The following is a 20,548-nucleotide window of genomic DNA, read 5'->3' as shown; positions in this document are numbered from 1 at the left end:
CATACTTTGGATGTGCATAGACAGCTGTGTTTTTACATACACAGAACTAGAGCTCTCAGGAATTCGGGCCAACTGTTCATTGCCTTTTCTCCAAACAGATTAGGTCAGGCAGTTTCTAAAGTTACCTTGGCGAAATGGATTGTGAATTGTATTGGTACAGCTTATCCCCAGCAGAGCAAACAACTTCCCCGTCCAGTGAGATCCCATTGTAGTAGGTCCATGTCTACTTCATCTGCCTTTTCTGCAAGAACCTCGATGAAATTTGTGCTGCAGCTACTTGGTCCACAACTCACACTTTCGTATCGCACTACAAGGTGGACATTGTTTCTGGGAACAGAACATCCTTTGGTTCTGTGGTGCTCAGGCATATCCTTCCATAGGATCTTCCTGCGATTTTATGTTGCTGGGCACTCTGACCCATTCGTGATGCATAGTGAAATGGTCATCAGATTAGAAGCTATGTACTTACCATAACTTGGCAACTGTGTTGTCATATTTCACTATGCATCACACCCCACCCTCCTTCCCCCTTTCATTTACAGCTGAGAGCGATATAGAGGCTGAGTGAACCCACTGGTTCCTAGTTGGGCTCCTGCTAGCTGTTTTCTTTGCTATCTATCTTTCTTGTTGGATAATCTTTAGGAAGGGGCAGCAAACTCGATCTAAGGGTTTGATAAGGAGTGGGGCATTATGGAAGTGGGAGGAGTTTGAGACTCAGATCATATGCTGCTGGACAAATTGGTCAAGTCAGATCTGAGGATGGATCCGAAGACCCATTCATGATGCATAGTGAAATATGACAACACAGATGCCAAGTTATGGTAAGTACATAACTTCTATTATAATGGGATATTTTATTCAGTGCAGCAGGCTGGGTGCTATATGAAGAGACAGTGGCACTTCAGCTGAGGTATGAGAATATTTGTACCAATTAAATTTCTTGTCCCTGCAGACTGCCACTAGTTAGATGACATGACAGCTGTAACTGAAGTAATGCTTAACAGCTATCTGCTAAGATGAAAGACAGTTTAGTGTCAATCCCTTCCCCTCTGCTAAGGTATTTATGTGAGAATACTGCTGAGTCAGGATTGCAAAGACAATTAGTAACCACTAATAGGAAAGTACAATTTAGCTTTTCCATGGTCCCTGAAAAAGCATACAGTGGATTTTAGATGTAATAATAGATGAGTTTAGGATGGCCCTATCCCAAATATCCACAAAAAGCCTTTAGGAGACAGTTCTGAATTTCTTTTAATGCTTTGCAGCTTTTATAATGACTTAAGTCCTTCACATGTAAGATGTCAGTTTACATTTCTGCATTCCAAACTGTGGCCATTAAAACCAAGAGCATAGAATATGACCCATTGCAGAAGCATGGGAAATGCTCTCAGGAAGGTACCCGACAACAGAAACCCCATCTGCAACAACCTTCAGGACCTGTAGCAAAGCCTAAATTGGCTAATCTGTTAACCAGCTGGTTATAGTCCACCATGTCAGAGATCCTTTTCAAATCAGTAAAGAAACCCACAGTCAAAAGGTCCCTGTACAGGTTATTATTAATTATATCTCGGAGGCTGTAGACTGGTGTCAGTGTACTGAAGTCAGCTCATTATGTGCAATGAATGAACTGCTAGGATGTTTTCTAAGATCTTGAGTGAGAACAGGGGATTGGAGACGGGATGAAATTCTGAGAAGGGTTCAGCGGCTTAAGTAGTACTTAATGTCTAAGGCAGAAAGAAGTATGGCTTATTTATTTTCCATCTTTCTAGGACAAAATAAAATATAGGGAGATAAAAAAAATGGAGCAAAAGTTTTGAAAAGAAGAGAACAGTCAGTTTTGCAAACACAGCTAGAAGAATATCATAAGCTACAGGACTATAGGTGGGCAGGTATATATTTTTTTAAAGAACTGTACTTCATTTTCACAGATACAGCTCATTTTTTCAAGTCTCGTTTTCTGAAAATTACAGAAATTAACTGTTAAAAAAACTACCCCGGGTGAAGGGGAGTAAGCCCCTAAAACTCCCATGCAGTGTTTTTTTTTTGCCAGCAATACCTAATAAATATAATCACAAAAGAGGGTGAACCTGCTGTAGAGAATGGAATAATTACACTGAAGTTTCCCACTGATAAAATAGGACTTGAAGAAATCAACAGTTACCCCTTTTTAAATGAAGCAGACTTATTTTTATCTATTTTCCCTCATTGTCTGCTGACAATAATTCCTTTTCTGGCCCATTTTTCCCCATGGGCAAAAATCAGTTTAAAAATACTCTCATCTAGGCAGATGTCAGGCGTTTTCTTGTTTAAGCCATCTGCACTGCTATGGGTTACTTGTTAAGGATACAGTCATTCTTTGCAGAATATCCCATATCCTGACCTCTGTACCTTCTGGCATGTTAAGGTGGACCACAACCCCATCTTCTTTCCAGGATGGTTAAGGAGGCATTGGCCATTTCAGTCCATCTTCTTCCGCCTTATCCATTAATCAAACTTAAATAATGTGTTATATAATCAGGGCTTCATTCCCATACATCACAGGGCTGATTAAAGAAGACACAGGGTAATCAGGTAATGTATGCCTGAGGATAGTTCCCAAACAGACCATCCTAGTAACAGCAGTATGTGGTACAATGCACAGAGCAATCTGCTTCAAGTAGTTATATTACTGTATAAGAATAAATTAAGGAACTCTGAGTTCAGAGATGCATGCTCTGGTCACGTGATCCCTGCCTGCTAAGTAGCACATCTTAAAAACTGTTGTAGACTGCAGTGACTTTGCTGCCACATCCTTTTCACTTCACCTTGCACTAATTTTATAAATAGCTGAACACTTTAGTATTTCATTTCCCTGAACATGGCTACAAAAGCTTGTGTGGGTAAGGTCAAGGTCTTCCTGGTACACATTAGTATACAATTTATACTTTGGACCAAACATAAGAAATTAGAACAGCTTTTTCCCCTCTCATTTATGAAGGACTAAGTGACAGCTGTCCACCAGGTGCTGATGTAACAATGGTAAAATATATTCACATGACATTAGCTGGGATATAAGGGCATATGTAGTATGGGATCTACTTAATCAGTGGTTGTCGTGAATTCAGATGTGTTGTAATAAATAATTCTTATGTAAGCTACAAATACTACATTAGCCTAGAATAAAACAAATGCATTGCAATCAGACCAAATGCTAAAATATTAATCTTAAGATGTCAGAAATATTCTCCAGGAATCGGTGTTTATGAATATAGCATGAAAAAGGATACTTGCACGGCATTTGTGTAGTTGTTCATGACATCTGTTATGCCTACTAATAAATTACGTTTCATCCAGTTTTCATTCACAGCTGCCAAATGTAGATCTGTGTTTATATCCATCTAATATTAAAAAGAGTCAGTAAATCAGTAAACACAAACAAAACAGAACAGAAACATTTTGGTGAAATTTGCTTTTTATAAGCATTAAAAATGGGTTTCATTTTCCACTGATTACCTTTGAGTATTGCTCCTTTAAACTCCACTTTACATCACCCCATGAATCCATGTTTCCTGCACGCTGTATCCCTCCACAAATGCTCAAACACACATGAAAAGCTTACGTTTAACTAAACACTGTGCATGTTCCTTCATGCAAATATGCATTTTGTTCTCAGAGTGCTCTACATTAAAATAGCACTTTAAATCAGTGAGATATACATACTTATGTCACTCTCTCAAACCTGGATATGTTGTGAGTGGCTGTAATACCCCCTGTGTTGGGACACTCCCTCACGTTCCACTAATATTCACTGCAGAGAGAACTTTTTGGAACAGATTGTGGTATGAAGGAAGATGTTCTCTGTCCAGTTCCCTCGGTAAAGCTTCTTCCCATGAGGAGAGTAAGTGCACTCTGCATTTCTCAGCAGGAGAATATTCTGTAAATGGTAGCATCCTTTGTATGGCACTCAGTGGAGAACAACATCTGCAGAAAACAGCATTCACTAGGATCTCAAGGTATCTGTCTCATTGCATTGAAGAATAGTTCTCATCTGCATTGCTGGTAATCCCCAGTTCATTTACATGTTTTGGAAAAAAAAAAAGAGGTCCTGCCATGGATTGATGGAGTACTGAGCAGTCAGAAGCCAGTGTTCTCCATTCTCTGGCAGCAGTTGTGTGCACTCATATCACCATAAGGGCAGACAATGTGTTCCTATGTGCATACATGCTACATTGTATAAGAAGGCTACCACAAATAGCACAGAATGACGAAAAACATCTCCATAATCCATTGTGCTACATGCTTCACATCTCCTCCTCTGATAGTGTCAGCAATGCAGAAAAAAGGAGCGTCTCCAGCATGAAAGGACTGTCAATTTTCATACCCTCCCTCCCTCCCTCTCCAGTGCCTCTAATACCCAGATTGTGTATCAGTTTTGGGTAATCTGAGTTGCATTCAGGGTTTTATCAATCTGCTCCTTGAAGATGGCCATAAAATAACACAAAAAATAAAACTTTCTCATGTCAAGAGTGGAAGGATGTCAGAAGCACTACACTTTATTAATGACATTTCCATTAAATCAACAATTTTGAGACTGAGACAACAAAATTCACAAGATATCTATATCTGTATGTATATATATATATATATATATATATATATATATATATATATATATATATATACATATATATATATATATATATACATATATCAATATAGATATATGGGTATAGATATACAGATATGTTTTTCAGCTGTTAGTGAAGTTTTGAAGGAATGTCGTGAAATGGAAATTGTGGGTACAAAGAAACTTATGTGAAATGTTTTCAACACTGCCATTAAATAAGTAATGTGATTTCTCTTTCATGCAAATACTACATATAGTATTTTGTATAACTTGCCTGAACATATCAAGCAGATTAATTTCAGAGGAATAAAGATATCCTGTTAGAAAGTGAGAAATTCATTTTTTTTGCAGGAAGGCAATTCTGACTGCACTCCTGATAGGTTCATAGGTTCATACTAGGCTATCTGCCCTAGGGCATTTATAAGCCTAGCCAGAGTGTGTGTGGCTTTCACCACCCCTTAGGATGAGAATACTATACCCATTATTTGCTTTGCCTCTGTCCAGCAGTGACACAGAGATGATTCCCGGGGTAAACCTACGATCTCCCATCCACTCGTCAAGATTTCTCTTGAACAGTGTCAGTGAGGGGCTCTGCCTCACATGGACTGGGATTCTGTTCCATAGTGTAGGGAGTCTCTGGATGATGAATCTGTCCCTCCAGCACGTCCTATTTATATCCGTGTTGAAGTTTAAGTCTCTTGCTCTCGTGGCTGTGGTGGATTTGGATTTTTTGAGGTGGAGCATGTCCATTAATTCCGGGTTGGACATGGCCTTGTATGTCAGGCACAGATCACCTCTGAGCAGATGGTATGCGACTGAATAGAGCTGGAGTTTCTTCAGTCGGGCAGCGTATGACATATGTTTGAGCCCCTTTATCCTTTTGGTGAGGAACTTTTGGGGTCTTTCCAACTGCTGCAGGTGTCGGGTAAGGTACATTCTGAATGGGGCGTTGTACTCAATCATTGGTCTGATAAGTGAAGAGTACAGGGGTACAATGACCTCTCCTGATCTGGATGTGAATCCCGTCATGATCAGGTGGGCAATGTAGAAGGTCTTCCTAACCACTTTGGCAATGTGAGTGTCAAAAGAGAGGTTACTGTCAACTTGGGTCCCCAGGTCCCTGATAACTTCTTCCGTGTTTAATGGATTACCACCTATGTGGTAATTAGGGGTTACCTTGCTTTTCCCAAAGGGTATGACTATACATTTTTTGGCATTTAGCTTAAGGCCATGGCTCTGGCACCAGTTGTCCATTTCTATGAGACCTCTCTGGAGGATGTCTGTGTCTGATGGAGTGTCAATTATGGTGCCCAGTTTGCAGTCATCTGCAAATTTTGTCAGCCACAATCCCCCTATGTTTGCCTGCACTTCAGAAAAATAAATGCCGAACAAGAGGGGGCCCAGGACTGAGCCCTGTGGGACACCGCTCGTGACCGGCTTAGAGTCTGACATGGCACCAGCAACTCTAACCCTGTGGGTTCTGTCCTTGAGCCAGTTTGCAACCCATCTTGCGACATATGGGTTTACATCTAAGTTGGTGAGCTTTTCTATGATGCCCGAGTGGGGTATTGTGTCGAACACTTTTGCTAGGTCAAGGTAGGCTGTGTGAACTGCCTTACCCTCATCAATGGCCTTAGTGACTGTTTTGAAAAAGTCGACCAAGTTCAAGAGGCAGGATCTGCCCTTGACAAAGCCAAATTGGGTAGGATCCAGTGTCTGTAGGTCCCCAATGTCTTTATTTATGAGTTCCATTATGATCCTCTCCATAGCCTTGCAGACAAGGCTCATCAAGCTTATGGGGTGGTAATTTCCAGGGTCCATAGAAGCACCGCCTTTGTGGAGTGGGACCACAGTTGCCGTACGCCATTCTTTGGGTACGTATCTTGTAGTAAGGCTAAGATTAAACAGCAGCCTTATGTGTGGGTTTAGTTCCTCATTAGTTCCTCATTGATGTCTTCACACCCTTGCTAGTTTATTTTTTTCACTCAAAAATCATGTGACCTTAGACTGAAAATAATAAAACAGTAAGGTGTGATGTGCATCTCCCATGTTGAAAGTTGAAGGGAAGTGTATCACTCTGAAAAAGCATTGCATGCATATCTGTAGTTAATTTCAGTAATGAATCTGTGATATAGTTGACATAAAATTTATAACATTTTTGGGTGTTGCTTTTTTGTTTCAAACTATGGGACTGAATAGACCAAATTGCACTCAAGTGTAGTGTTTCTATATACATGCATATACATGGAGACTGAGTGAGAGAGAGAGAAATTTGTAAAAGTTAATTACACTGTACTTCATAGAGTTCACTCACAACACATTGTTCACACCTCATATAAATAAGTGTCTGTACCTGCAGACTGCTTGTCTTCAGTCAGAAGCAGTAAGGAATTGTAAAATGGCTACTTACTTTGCAAATGCAAGGAAAAACTATTTTTAATGTTTTACATTACTGCTGTTGTTTTTTTAAATCTCTTTCCTTAACCAAGTCTATAGCTTAACTTAAAAATATTACTCTAGACATCCATCTCCGTATGAACTTCATAACAGTAGTTTTAGGTGGAATATAAATATATGGCAGTGTAATCTTCATCTCTTGCTAATAACCCTTTACTACCAGAAATCTACCATGATTCTTCTTTTTTACTTTTCTACCACTATTGGAGCCCCTATAGTGTATATTATTATTACTATTACAGAAACTATACAATCCCTGGCCACACAGTTCAAACAAACAACCAGCCCACTCCACTACCCATGCCAGCAGAATACTACAACTACATCAGATCATCTATTTACCTTCGATCCAGTACCCATATCCTTTATAACATCTCTTCTTAAAAAACTAAAACCCACTAAGCTAGCAGCTGACCTTCTCCCAGCTGAGTTTCTGCAAAAAGCAGCTGAGGCCATTTCCTATCCCGTCTCCATAATCATAAACCGTACCTTGTCAGAAGCCTTCATCCCCTCCATATGGAAAATGTCCCACATTATTCCTCTCCATAAAGGTGGTAGCTCACTAGAGCTAACCAACTACAGACCTATAACTATACTCTCACCCCTGGCCAAAGTTATGGAAAAGTGTGTCCACAAACAACTGATGGAACACCTCACCAAAAATAAAATTCTAGCTAACTCCCAACATGGCTTCAGGCCAAATCACAGTACCACATCAGCCCTACTATCCTTTTCTAATACCATCAATAACTTCAGAAACAATAATAAACTATCATCTGCTCTTTTCTTAGACCTGTCCAAGGCCTTTGATATGGTGAACCACATTCAACTCCTCCATACATTAAAAAAACTATCACTCAGCAATTCCACGCTGAAATGGTTCCAATCCTACCTGTCCAATAGGCAACAGGCTGTTCTATGGCAGGACAAATTATCTACATGCCTACCTGTTACACTTGGAGTTCCCCAAGGATCTATTCTTGGCCCTCTTCTCTTCACCATCTTTGTTAATGACCTGCCCACAATCACCCCCCATGCCACATGCATTCAATATGCAGATGATTCAACTATCATCAGCACTGCCTCCAACCTGGCAGACCTCACTGCTTCAACCCAAGATACCTTCAACCTAATAGAAAAATGGTTCTCAAGTCGACAACTAGTTCTCAACCCCAACAAAACAAACTACTTACTTTCTCACCCACTAACAAGACTCTTCCCCCCACCTTCTCTATTACATCCTCCAATGGAATCACTATATCACCAGAAGCTTACACAAAGCTATTAGGTGTTACCATTGATAACTCCCTTAAATTTGACACCCATTTCAATCTTACCATCAAAACCGTCAATAAAAGCTTGGCTCTCTCTATAAAGTAAAACACTTTCTCACTCCTCACGCTAAAATTACAATTGCCAGCACACACCTACTATCAACTCTTTTCTATGCCTCCCCTCTTTACAAACCTAAACAAGACAACCCTTAACAAACTTGCTTCTTGTTACAATCACATAGCTAGATTTGCCACAAATTCCACCTTTAGAACGCACCACTGCACTAACTTGAAGCAACTAGGGTGGTTAGAGTTTTCCAGCCAACTCCATTTCAACCAACTCAAAGCGGCTCACCAGATACTGTATCACCCAGAGAAAACACCAGCTCTGAAAAACATCATTCACCCCTATATTAACCTGCAATCTTTACGCTCCTCCAATAAGATCTTAGCTCAAACTACCAAAGCCAATAATTCTGCTGGGGATTCTCTATTCTCAAACTTTGTAGGTAAAATGTGGAACTCCCTACCGACCATGCTCACCTCAGAACCCTCACTCCTACAATTCAAAAAAAGCTTAAACCCCATCTCAATACTCTCTGGCAATGTCCCTGTTCCAAACCTGATTAACCACTATCATTTACCCTTCTCTTACCTCACTATCCTTAACCGCTTTTTAACAAGGCGCCTCGCCTTTGTAACTGACCTATGTTTTTTTTATATGCTGCTGCTGTTTTTTTTTTCCCAAGATGTGATGTATCTTTATATTGTATTTAGAACTCAACTGTCTTCCTTTTTTTGCATTAACAATGTTCATATGTCTGTTATGTACTTGGAGCTTTTCTCCCCGGGCCTCCGCTGAAAATGGACATGTATCCAGTCGGACTCTCCCGGTTAACAAATGTAAAATAAAAATAAATAAAAATAAAATAAAATAAAATTACACTTTTTTCTGCCTGTGATAATCTACTGTATATCCAATCTGAAATCCTTTCTTACTCGGATTCACAATATGCACCTGTGTAACATTGCTGTTTCCCCAGTACTTCTTTATATAGTTCAATAGTACTTTCTTTTTGTCCATATCTTTATGGCCATTTACATTCCATGATAATATTGACAAAGCAGCCATGCTGCTAAAAAGCTTTTACTGAAACATATTGTGCATGATAGTTCTTTTGAATATATGTTTCCATCTTACAGTTTAGATACACACACTGACTGCCAGGCTGACTTTGTATGTCCTTGTTTCTTGTCTTACATTTTCACATGCTTTACATTTTAATAAAAACATGCAGGAAACCAAAAAAAAAAGTTTAAAGCACAGCAGATACATGATGCATACTTTTCAAAAAAGAAGTTTCAATATTCAAAGAGAAGCTAAACTGACAAGTATTTACTAGCTAAGTGTACTAATTAACATATAAGAATGTGCATTCTCACTTACACAGATTATCTGTTCCTATCTCCATTCCCCTTCCAGATGTGAGAAACATATTGAATTCTTTCAGTAAACATATTTTAGCCTTAAGAAAAAGTTCAATGTTTAATACTAAATAAATTAAATTTTGCAGAGTTAGATTAAAAGTATATAACTATTCAGTTCTCACAGTTTACAACTTCATTTCTTACTTTACATTTTAATTTTCACTGAACAGTTTGCCAATATTCCTTTAAATGAAATTACATTGTGCTACTTATATTTCACTCAGAACACACTGTTATCTCATGATTAATTGCCTGCACGTGCAGGTTGCTTTTCTTCAGCCAAAAGCAGGTGTTAATGGAAAAATTGGCTACTTCCTTTATAAGAACATACTACCATGTTATATGTTTTACATCATTTTCTCTTGTGTTTTTTTTAATCTTTTTACTTAAAATTGTCTACAGCTTAAATTAAGAAGAATAAGCTAGATATCCACCTTTATAAAAACACATGAATGTATCTTTTAATGCTTTATAAAATATGATCAATGCACATTTGCATTTCCCAGCAGCCAACAAACACAACAGTATATTCATTTTAACTTGCTTCTGTACAATATTTTTACCTTTTTGCAGTATAAAGCCTAGATATGTTATAGGTGTGAAAAAGTACTTTATTACTTTAATATCATTAGCATAGACAGCTGTGATGGCAGGAGGTACTGTCAGCTATGCCAGGAGAAATAGGGCAGTGGATTTGTAACATATGCCAGCATAACCAGCTGGAATATTGTAAATAATTATATGTCATTTGTATATCAAACTAATTTGTACAGATGCTTGTGCTGAAAATTTGTGAGGTTTGCTTGTGTTAAAACGGATCAACCGTGTGCCCTGTTGGAAGGAAAAGAAATATACATGCATTATTGTAACTGTTTAAATGTATACATTGTAACAATGTATACCGGAAGTGAAGAGGTTAATCTTAATCCACCTGACTTTGCAAAATATTCTTGAAATTAAATTACATTATGGGTTAAGCCATAAAGATGTTATACCACAGTTTTGAATGGAGCCAGAGATGCAATGTCTGTGCTAGAGAATAGCTGGCAGCTCCTGTAGGAAGAGTGAAATGGTTTTATGACTTCCAGCAGCTACACCACATCTGAGCAAAGCTCTGTCTCTGTGTATGGTAAGACATAGGTGCTAAAATCCTGGTAGTTTCTAGTGATGGGGGATAGTGTGGGAAACAGAGTCAGATGACCAGAGGTGTGTGATGTCATTCTGTACATAAATAATGTTTTAATATTAGAGGAGACTGAAGTCTCAGCAGCATTCTGTATTCTCTCTTGGGTCTGACAACAAGAACCACTAACTCATCTTGCCTTGCTCTAGTGTTCTAGTCAGTAAGTAGGAACAGTAATTCTATTAGTCAATCAGGAAATGACTGTGAGACTAGCTAAATACTGTTTTCTATAACTGTGTGAAACTTTCCGTCAGTGTAATTTTAAATATTATCTGTGACTGAAACTCTGGTGTTTACTGTAAATAGATATTTAGTATGTTCCTGTTCTTTTATTATTTATTATTAAATATATTTAAACTTTTCATTGTGGCCAGTCCTTTTTAGAAAATATTTAAGATTTGAGAGTACTTGCATATATTTATTTGGTGTTAACTGACCACTTATGAAAGCCTTGCTGTTTAGTCAACGTTACCATTTGTATTAATATTAATTTCACTCAGTATACCTGGGTACCCTTGTAAGAGCCTTAAAGCAGCTGGTGGGGTTCTGGTGGCAGTGATAACTACCTTATAGTCTGGGCAGATGGGGGCACAGCAGGTGAGTCTTTGCCAGTCTTTCCCAGGGGTGTGTGTGTGTGTGCGCAGATCAAATCTCAAAAAGTGTGTGCATCAGCTGTTTGGAGCAGGGGCACAAAGCACTGGTTTCATAGAGAGGGTGTGGGAGGACTTAGCTTGTAACCCCAGCTAAAGACCCAACTCTGAGCTGTGCCAGTGGGGAGTCTTATTGGGGGACTGGACAAATATATAGGGGAACCAGCCCCCGGACTGAGCATGTTCCCTGGGTGCTCTTAAAGAAAATTGTGCTTGATGCAGAGGGGTCTGCATCTGGAAATACTGAGTGTCAGTGGTGAGGATTCAGGCTCCTTGATTACTGGCCCAGCATGGGAGCATCACAACAGCTATTACTGATAAGCCTTCCCCCACAACATTTAAGATACCTCTGACTCCATATTATTCAAAACTGCTTTACATGATAGCATACAATTTTCATCATGAAAATTTTCTACAGCTATTAATGTTTGTCTTTTTGTCTTTTCCCGGTTAGGGGTCGCCACAGCAGAACTCTGGTCCACTAATAATTGGCAGTAGATTTTTATGGTGCCGAGTTGCCAGCCCAATGCTCAACCTTCAGCGAAGGCACGCCCATTCACGCATATCTTTCGGTGGCCACTCGACTGCAGGGAGGACATGCAGACTCCACACAGAAGGCACTCCAGCCGAGAATCGAACAGGAGAACTTATTGCTGTGAGGCAACAACGCTACCGCTGTACCACCGTGGCTTTTGCAAAAAATATGCTGGTCAAATAAAAGTCACCATTTCTGTGTTCCCAGTTGAATTTCATCTTAGAAAAAACTGTGATAGATATTTGTAATAATTTACCTAAATCTTTTATTTATTGCCATTTTATCCTTTTTATTGTACTTCATACTATATTTTGTTTAAGTTATGGGAGTTTTTCTCACAACCATTCCCTCTGCAAATGGTACACAGTACGAGAAACTACGACCACAACATGTATTTCATGTTGCTAGAACTAGCATACTTATATATATATATATATATATAATATATATATATATATATATATATATATATATATATAATATATATATATATATATATATATATATATATATATATATCCAATATGCATCTCCTTTTTTCTAGATATAAAATATTTATTTTACAAACATGCTGGAAGGTAGTATACATTACATTACAATGACTACTTAACTATGCAGGTCATGAGTTTTCACATGAAACACAAAAATAAAAACTTTCTGATAACATCAATAAATGAAAGTTTCAGTCTTCAGAATGATGCCCTTTCCAACTGTTTATCTGCCCAATTTCAATTGACTTCCAAATCTGAAATATCTAAGGATTGTTCATCTCTATTCCAATAACCTCTTTTATCCTTTATATGACCACAGGGACACCGGAGCTGAACTTGGCAGGCAAAGGATGTAAGGCACTGAAGCTCATTATGGACAGGGTCCTGTCCCAGTCTACTGGAGAAAGCACATGCTCCCTCAGTTACCACTATGAACAGTTTTAGAAATGTGTGTGTGTAAATTTATATGTATGCCCATTGTTTTAGGGCAGTTTTTGCTGCGCTACAATTTCTGTTGGGGAGACAGCTAAAGAAGCCTCTCTGTGCAGCTCTTGACCTTTACAGTTCTGAAAGTCTATTTTGTTGGTACTGGCCGCTCTTGAACATTGCTATATCCGTCTTATACAAACATCTGTGATTCCTTCTCTACAGCATCTCCTCTGTCTCACTGATAACAGAGGTCCTTGGTTCAGCTGCTGGAACAGCTTCTTCAGCTTCAGACTGCAGACTTTTCATTGACTTTTCTATTTTAACTCTCTCCCTTCTTTCCCCATTCTAAGCTACAAATCATAGATGTCATTTTTCCCCTTTTCATTTCAGCATTTCCTTTAATATGTACCAACTTTCAGGTAACAGGTAATGTAGCTAATTTGAGTCATCTGCCCATTAGCAGTTGAGGCTGACAAAGATATAGTCCCTGCAATGGGCTATTTCTATATTCCAAAAATATTAACATTCCCATGGTATTGCTACAGTTCCTTCTTGTAAGATTCTTCACCATTTGGATAGTTTTCTCATACCTGTTAAGACCAAGGATGGTGCAGACTGGATATTTTGTTAAGATTCTACTCATGCACAAATCTTATGAATTCCTGTTTTTTGAACTGTAGACCACGGTGAGCTATGATGACTGTGTCCTCTATCACAAGAAAATATGACATCATAACTGCAGCTGTGTCCATCAGTTTTATCACTTTAGTGAACTGGGAATAACAACTTGCACATTAATGATACAAATCTGTGTCCACTCCAAAATGCTCTTCAATACGAGGACAAACATGGAGTACATCAACAAGCATTTCTTCTGGATTAGAGTTTATGATGTAAACTATATATGGTACAGCCTTGCACTACTTGCTCTATTTCAGTTGGCATTCTGGCAACCATTACTTGCTCTTTCACTGCACCTTATTATTTCCAGATGTTACTCGGGTATTAGAGGTGGAAGGAACACTTAGATTAAATAAACTGGGCATTCATGACCTCCACTGGAGTGTTGGAAACAACTGGCAGAAGTGGGTTCATTTCTGTAGATGAAGTCACTGCTGTGATTAAACAACTCCATGGTGGCAAGGCTCCAGAAGTGGATGGCATCTAGCCAGAAAAGATGAAAGTACTGGATATTGTTGGAGTGTCATAGTAAATGCTCTTATCAATACTGAAATGAAGGCATGAATAATCCATCCTTGAAATGGCAAAGTGGGGTTTGGTCCCCATTTTCATAAAGGGAGGCAGCAAGGCTTGTTCCAGTTATAAAGGGATCAGATTTATTTATTCTTTCTGGGAAAGTATATGCCAGGATGCAGGAAACTCCATCTAACAATCAAGGCTCAGATTCAGGAAAAACAATACAGATTCTGTCCTGGCTAAGGAGCACTGGATTAATTTAGTCTTTGCCTGGATACAGGAGGCATTTGTGGGAGCTTGCCTTTCCCATCCACATATGCTTTTGGACCTGGAGAAAGCATATGAGTGCATATACCAGGATGTTTTGTGGGACATTCTCCAGTAGAGCAGTATTTTAAGCCACTGCTATGTGCTATTCAATCACTGTACCCATATTCTTGAATTAAACTGAACACATTCAAGGTTGGTGTGAGATTTCTCAATGGTGCACCACATCCTCTCGAGTTTGTGATGTTTACTGACACAACAACAAGGTGCAGTAAATGTTTAGTGAGTATCCAGTCTGTGGATAAGATGGCTTCAGATCTGTTGTTTGCAAACACTGTTGTCCTACCTGCCTCTAAGTGACTGATTTATGGCACTCACTGGAGCAGTTCACTGCTGACTGTCAAGCTAGGATGAGAAAGAGCACCTGAAATCAAATGTCATGGTTCTTTCCCCAGAAGACAGGGGAGCTGATTGCTGCTCAACAGGAGAAATTTAAGCATCTTGTGGTTTTGTTTGTGATTAAAGGTAGAGTGGGATTAATCATTCTCCTGTAGGTTAAGGAACAGTTTTCACAATTTGAAAGGCTCTGCACAAAGGCTTTCTAAATAGGCTTTTGTGACGGTTTATAGTCAGTCTTCAGACTAACTTCTATACTATTGACATTCATGAAATTCCTCAGATCTATATATTAACAGCATCTTTTTCTATCAGAATATATCCTTTTTTGTGCCTGTACATGATCATGACCCACTGGTAACTGGTTTATTCTTTTGCGGGTTTGAAGTTTCTGTACCATTCAAACTGCATCTACTTGCAACACAATTGGTTTACTCACATCTTGGTATTCTAAGATGCATAGGTTCATAGGTTGCTACTGGGCTATTGGCCCTAGGGCCTCTACAAGCTTAGCCATAACAATTCCCTGGCTATTTCTTCCCACAGTATTTACTTCCCTGGACACCAGTCTAGCAGGGCGACTGACATGATCCCTGGTGTGAATCTCCCATCCAATCAATATTTTACTTATAGTCACTTTTTTGGTCCATTCAGTGTCCTTTAAAACAGTAATGACAAAGTAGGATTTATGCTTTACAGTTCTCACCGGTTTAACACAGTCAACAAGCTGTCAGTCTTTTTAATTTCCATCTGCTTATAGAATTGCAGTTGTCATATCTAGACTACATCTTGTGGGATTGATGCTTTACAGTTTTCCCATTTAGTCACTAGATTCACTTTGTTGCTGATCTTCTTGATTACTGCAATCTCCCTGTACTCTTCACTGATTCAAGTCCAAGGTAATCTTGATTTTTCTGGTTAGCTGTTGGACTATTTTCTTTCACTCAAACTTTTTTCCTGTGGAATAGTGTTTCTCTCTCTCTCTCTCTCTCTAGTCTGTCTTATTGACAGAATATTGAGAAGCAGATGTTCCTTTATCTTGCTGGCTCACTCTTTGGTAATTTAACATTTTATTTGCTCCATTGCCTGCTCTTCCGTGGTGGTGCAGCGGTTAGCATTGTCACCTCACAGCAAGAGGTTCTCTGATTCGATTCTTTGCTGGAGCACCTTCTGTGTGCAGTCTGCATGTCCTCCCCGCAGTCGAGTGATGTGTAAAGACATGCAGGTAGGTGCGTGCATGAATGGGTGTGCCTTATTTGAAGATTGGGCATCAGGCTGGCACCTTGGCACTGTAAAAATACACTGCCAATCAGTAGCAGACCGGAGTTCCACTGTGGCAACCCCTAACCAGGAAAACCTGAAAGACATTATTTTTTTATTTGCTCCATTGCCTGCTCTTCTTCCAAAACCATCTTGAAGCATCCAGGAAAACATTCTGAACACAGTAGGATATAACAACTGGAATCTCACACATGCAGTTTGACATCCCACGATTGCTGAAATAAACTTGCTTTTCTTTTGCCTGATATGCACTGAATAACCACTTTTTACAAATACTCTGATGTCCCCAATTTTTAATACTTTTCCCTTCTATGATAGTTTTACCAAAAGCAGCTTCTTCTAAGACGTTATCTTTCTTAATATAGATCTTGCCCTCTCAGTTAACAAATCTTGATGTGGAACACCAGTCCAGTTGTTTCTTTCTTTAACATTTGACTTCCAGATAAGTGAACGTATCCAGACACCCTTTTCAGCTATGGCTCAGGCAAAATAGGGAAGACAAAAATACATCAACAGTATCATTCAAGCAAGAATAGATTGCAAATGATAGTCAGAGACATAGGTGCCAATGCAAGCATAGTGTGCAAAGCGATGCAGTAGCAATTAACATGAAACAGAAGATAAAAGGGCTGGAGAACAGAGATCAAATAATAGGGTTAGTAACACAGAAAATACAAATCATTGTTATAGAGAGGAACACATGAATCAGCCACTCCAGGATATATTACATGTTCAATATTTAACAAGTTTCAAAAGGGGGCAAACTTGAATCAATCCCTTCAGGATATATTTTATGTTTAATATTTGCAGTGTGTACAGTAATGAGCCATATGTAATAACTTTAATAAACACTTTTTTCATGAGCAGCAGCTTACCTAAACTTTAAAGTGATTTGACATTGCTTATATCTACATTGGGGCATTTGATGAGTCAAGTGCCCTGATGTATTTACCTGTTTGCCTTTCCTTTCTTTTCTGGGCCATTTTTAAAAACTTCATTTTAACAAATATCATTTTTACCCCTTTGAACCTTCAGCCACATGTAATTTAAAGTTTTTGCCTTGGAAAACACTCTTCTTGGTGGCTATTACCTCAGCCAGAAGAGTATTAGAGTTGCAGGCCTTGCCTTCCAAACCACCTTACCTAATTTTTCATAAGGATATAGTTTCTTTATGCACTAATCCTTCATTTCTTCTTAAGGTATTATCAGAAAGTAATCTAAATCAAGCTATTGAGTTACCAGTGTTCTTCCTAATTACCAGAACAAAGGTGAATACTCCCTGCGTCTTGTGGACATACAAAAACAATTACAGTTCTACTTGCACAGAACTTAAGAATTTAGGAAATCAAATCAACTTTTCATATCCTACTCTGACTAGAAAAGGTCAACCAGTCTCAAAAGTTATATTATCTAGATGGCTCACCTTTTCTGTAGCCTACATCTACAATTCCAAAAACAAGCCTCTCCCCTTCCCTGTTAAAGCACACTCCACCAGATTAGTAGCAGCATCAGCAGCTTTTCAAGCAAGGTTACCCTGGGACAATATCTGTGCTGCAGTGACATGGGCTAAATCACATACCTTTATTACTTATTTGAAAGTGGATTTGGCCTCCAGGAGTAGAGCTTAGTTTGGTTCTATGCTTCTGAGGAATATTCTCCCATGAGCCACACAGGAATTTGGTTGCTGGGGAAGCGGTCTCATCAGTGAGAATAAAGGCGAGATTGACAACAACACATAAAGAAGTTATGTACTTACCATAAGGTTCCATGTGTGTTGTCCATCTTGACCTTTATTCTCACAACCCACCTTCCATGCTCCCTTCCAGAATTCCTGGAAAACCAAGTGGAGATTTGTTTTATGGATATCCACAGCCTCAGAGATACTGACATTGTTCTAGAAAGAGACTATAGTTAATGTCTTAGTCATTACCAACATGAGTGACTGGTGTTACACACCTGAAGTCAACTCCTCATTGGTCAGATCCGACCATAAGCTAATCACCCTTGATATCCACATCCCGCCCCCACCCCCCATTAAGGAAACTACAGGAAAACATTTCTCCAAAGCCAACTTCATGCTTCTTAAGACAGAAGTGGTGAACTTCATGACACCCATGCAGATGGACAATACAGTTACGACTGCTGAATCCTACACAGATGCACTGTATAAGCACTTACACGAGTGCATGGATCGTGCTATCCCAAACAGAACCAAGACGCCATCCACCAAAAAAGGAAGACAATCTGGTGGTCCCCTGCCATAAACAAACTGTACAACAGATGGAAGAAACTGTTGCAAACGAGAGTAAAATCCCATGAGTGGAGGAGCTCCCTGGTCAGCCTCAGTAAGAAGCTGAGATACCTTATAAGATCCTCCAAAGCTAGCTACGAAAACAAAATTGCCACTGATTCTAAGGATAACCACAAAGCATTCTATAGCTATGTCAAGAATCTCAATGTCAACACCCAGATCTGCTCTGAGTTACAGCACAACGGCACGAAAATTACAGAACCAACTGATATTGCCAACATCATGGCAGATAAGTTTAGTGCTAACTTTACCCCCCCCCCCCCAAGGACCCATATCTATACAGGAAGAATGCAGAATCCCTGTAATCACAACTACGCAGGTAAAAGCTGCACTCTCTAAAGCCAAAAACACAGCATCCATGGGAACGGACAACATCCCAGGCTGCATTTTACATGAACTTCAGAATGAACTGGCTCCCCACCCAAGCACCATGTTCAATCATAGCCTCACATCAGGCTTTGTGCCCACTGAATGGCGTACAGCAACAGTTATCCCACTCCACAAAGGGGGAGCCACCACTGATCCTGGGAACTATCACCCTATTAGCCTGACGAGCCTGGTCTGCAAGCCCATGGAACGTATCATCATGGAACTCATAAACAAAGTCATTGCTAACCTCCAAACTCTGGATCCCACCCAGTTAGGGTTTGTGAAAGGCAGATCATGCCTCCTGAACCTGATGGACTTCTTTGAGGCAGTCACCAAAGCCGTAGATGAGGGTAACATGGTTCACACAGCCTAGCTTGACCTCACCAAGGCTTTCGACACCATCCTCCATTCTGGAATTATAGCTAAACTCACTAAACTAGGTATAAATCCCTACATCACAAGATGGGTTGCCAACTGGCTCACTGACAGAACCCACACTGTAAAAGTTACACACTCCAAATCTGACCTCAAACCAGTGACAAGTGGAGTACCACAGGGTTCAGTCCTGGGACCTCTCCTGTTAGTCTGTACTTCAGAGAAGTAGATACCAAACACAGAAGACCTCTGGCTAATGAAGTTCACAGATGACTGCAAACTAGGAGCCATAGTAGAGTCCCTAAATGATGTGGAAATCCTACAGAAGGGCCTCGCTGAGACAGATGCCTGGTGTTAGAACCATGGCCTCAACCTCAATGCCAAAAAGTGCACTGTCATCCCCTTTGGTAAAAACTCTGTACCCATGAACTACTACATAGACAGCAGTCTACTTAACACCGAATGTGTGACAAGAGACCTTGTGACCCAGGTGGACAGTAGTCTGTCCTTTGATAGTCACATCACCACAGTAGTCAGGAAGTCCTCCTACATGGCACACCTCATCATAAAAGGGTTCTCATCCAGGAAAAAAGAGGTCATTGTTCCCTCTACTCGACACTCATTAGACCCATTATAGAGTACAGTGCCCCTTTTGGAATGTACCTCACAAGACATCTGCAGCAGCTGGAAAGGCCACAGAAGTACCTCACAAAGAGGATTACTGGCCTCAAACAGATGCCCTACACTGACCGTCTCAAAAAACTCCAGCTTTACTCCATAGCATATCGCCTACTCTGAGGTGATCTCAGCCTAACATATAAAGCTATGTCAAACCCAGAGCTGTTGGACATGCTACACCTAAAGAAATCCCAACCCCTCTGAGCTACACGCTCTAGGGACCTAAACCTTGTTGCCACAATAAAAAGGACATGCTGAAGGGATAGATTCCTGTCCCAGAGACTTCCCATACTCTGGAACAGGCTACCCATCTATGTCAAGCAAAGTTCTTCATTAGCACTCGTCAAGAATATCTTGATGAGTGGATGGGAAATAGGAAATACACCCTGGAGATCACTTCTGTGTCTCTGCTCGACAGTGGCATAGTAAAATAACTTTCTTGGGCGATGTAAGCCAGGGAACCTTGTTGGCTAGGCTTACGTAGGCCCTTGGGCCGATAGCCTAGTACCTACCTATGAGCCTATGAATAGATTAGTTTTTCTTTCTGGGTTGGCAAACAAG

General features: G+C 39.7%; 1 protein-coding gene across 1 annotated transcript in view; it reads right to left on the bottom strand.

Annotated features, from left to right (window-relative positions):
* TMEM268 (transmembrane protein 268) overlaps positions 1 to 20,548 on the bottom strand; it is a 242,874-nt gene that overhangs the window by 120,905 nt on the left and 101,421 nt on the right. Inside the window, exon 6 of the mRNA XM_044058167.1 lies at positions 3,267 to 3,377. Within this exon, the coding sequence (XP_043914102.1) occupies positions 3,267 to 3,377 (111 nt within the window). The remainder of the gene's footprint in view (positions 1 to 3,266; positions 3,378 to 20,548) is intronic.

The sequence above is a fragment of the Protopterus annectens genome, chromosome 16.part0, assembly GCF_019279795.1.
Source record: "Protopterus annectens isolate FY-2018-M chromosome 16.part0, PAN1.0, whole genome shotgun sequence".
Lineage (NCBI taxonomy): Eukaryota > Metazoa > Chordata > Ceratodontiformes > Protopteridae > Protopterus > Protopterus annectens.
The sequence above is the reverse complement of the archived record's forward strand: the minus strand, read 5'-3'. Positions and strand labels throughout refer to the sequence as shown.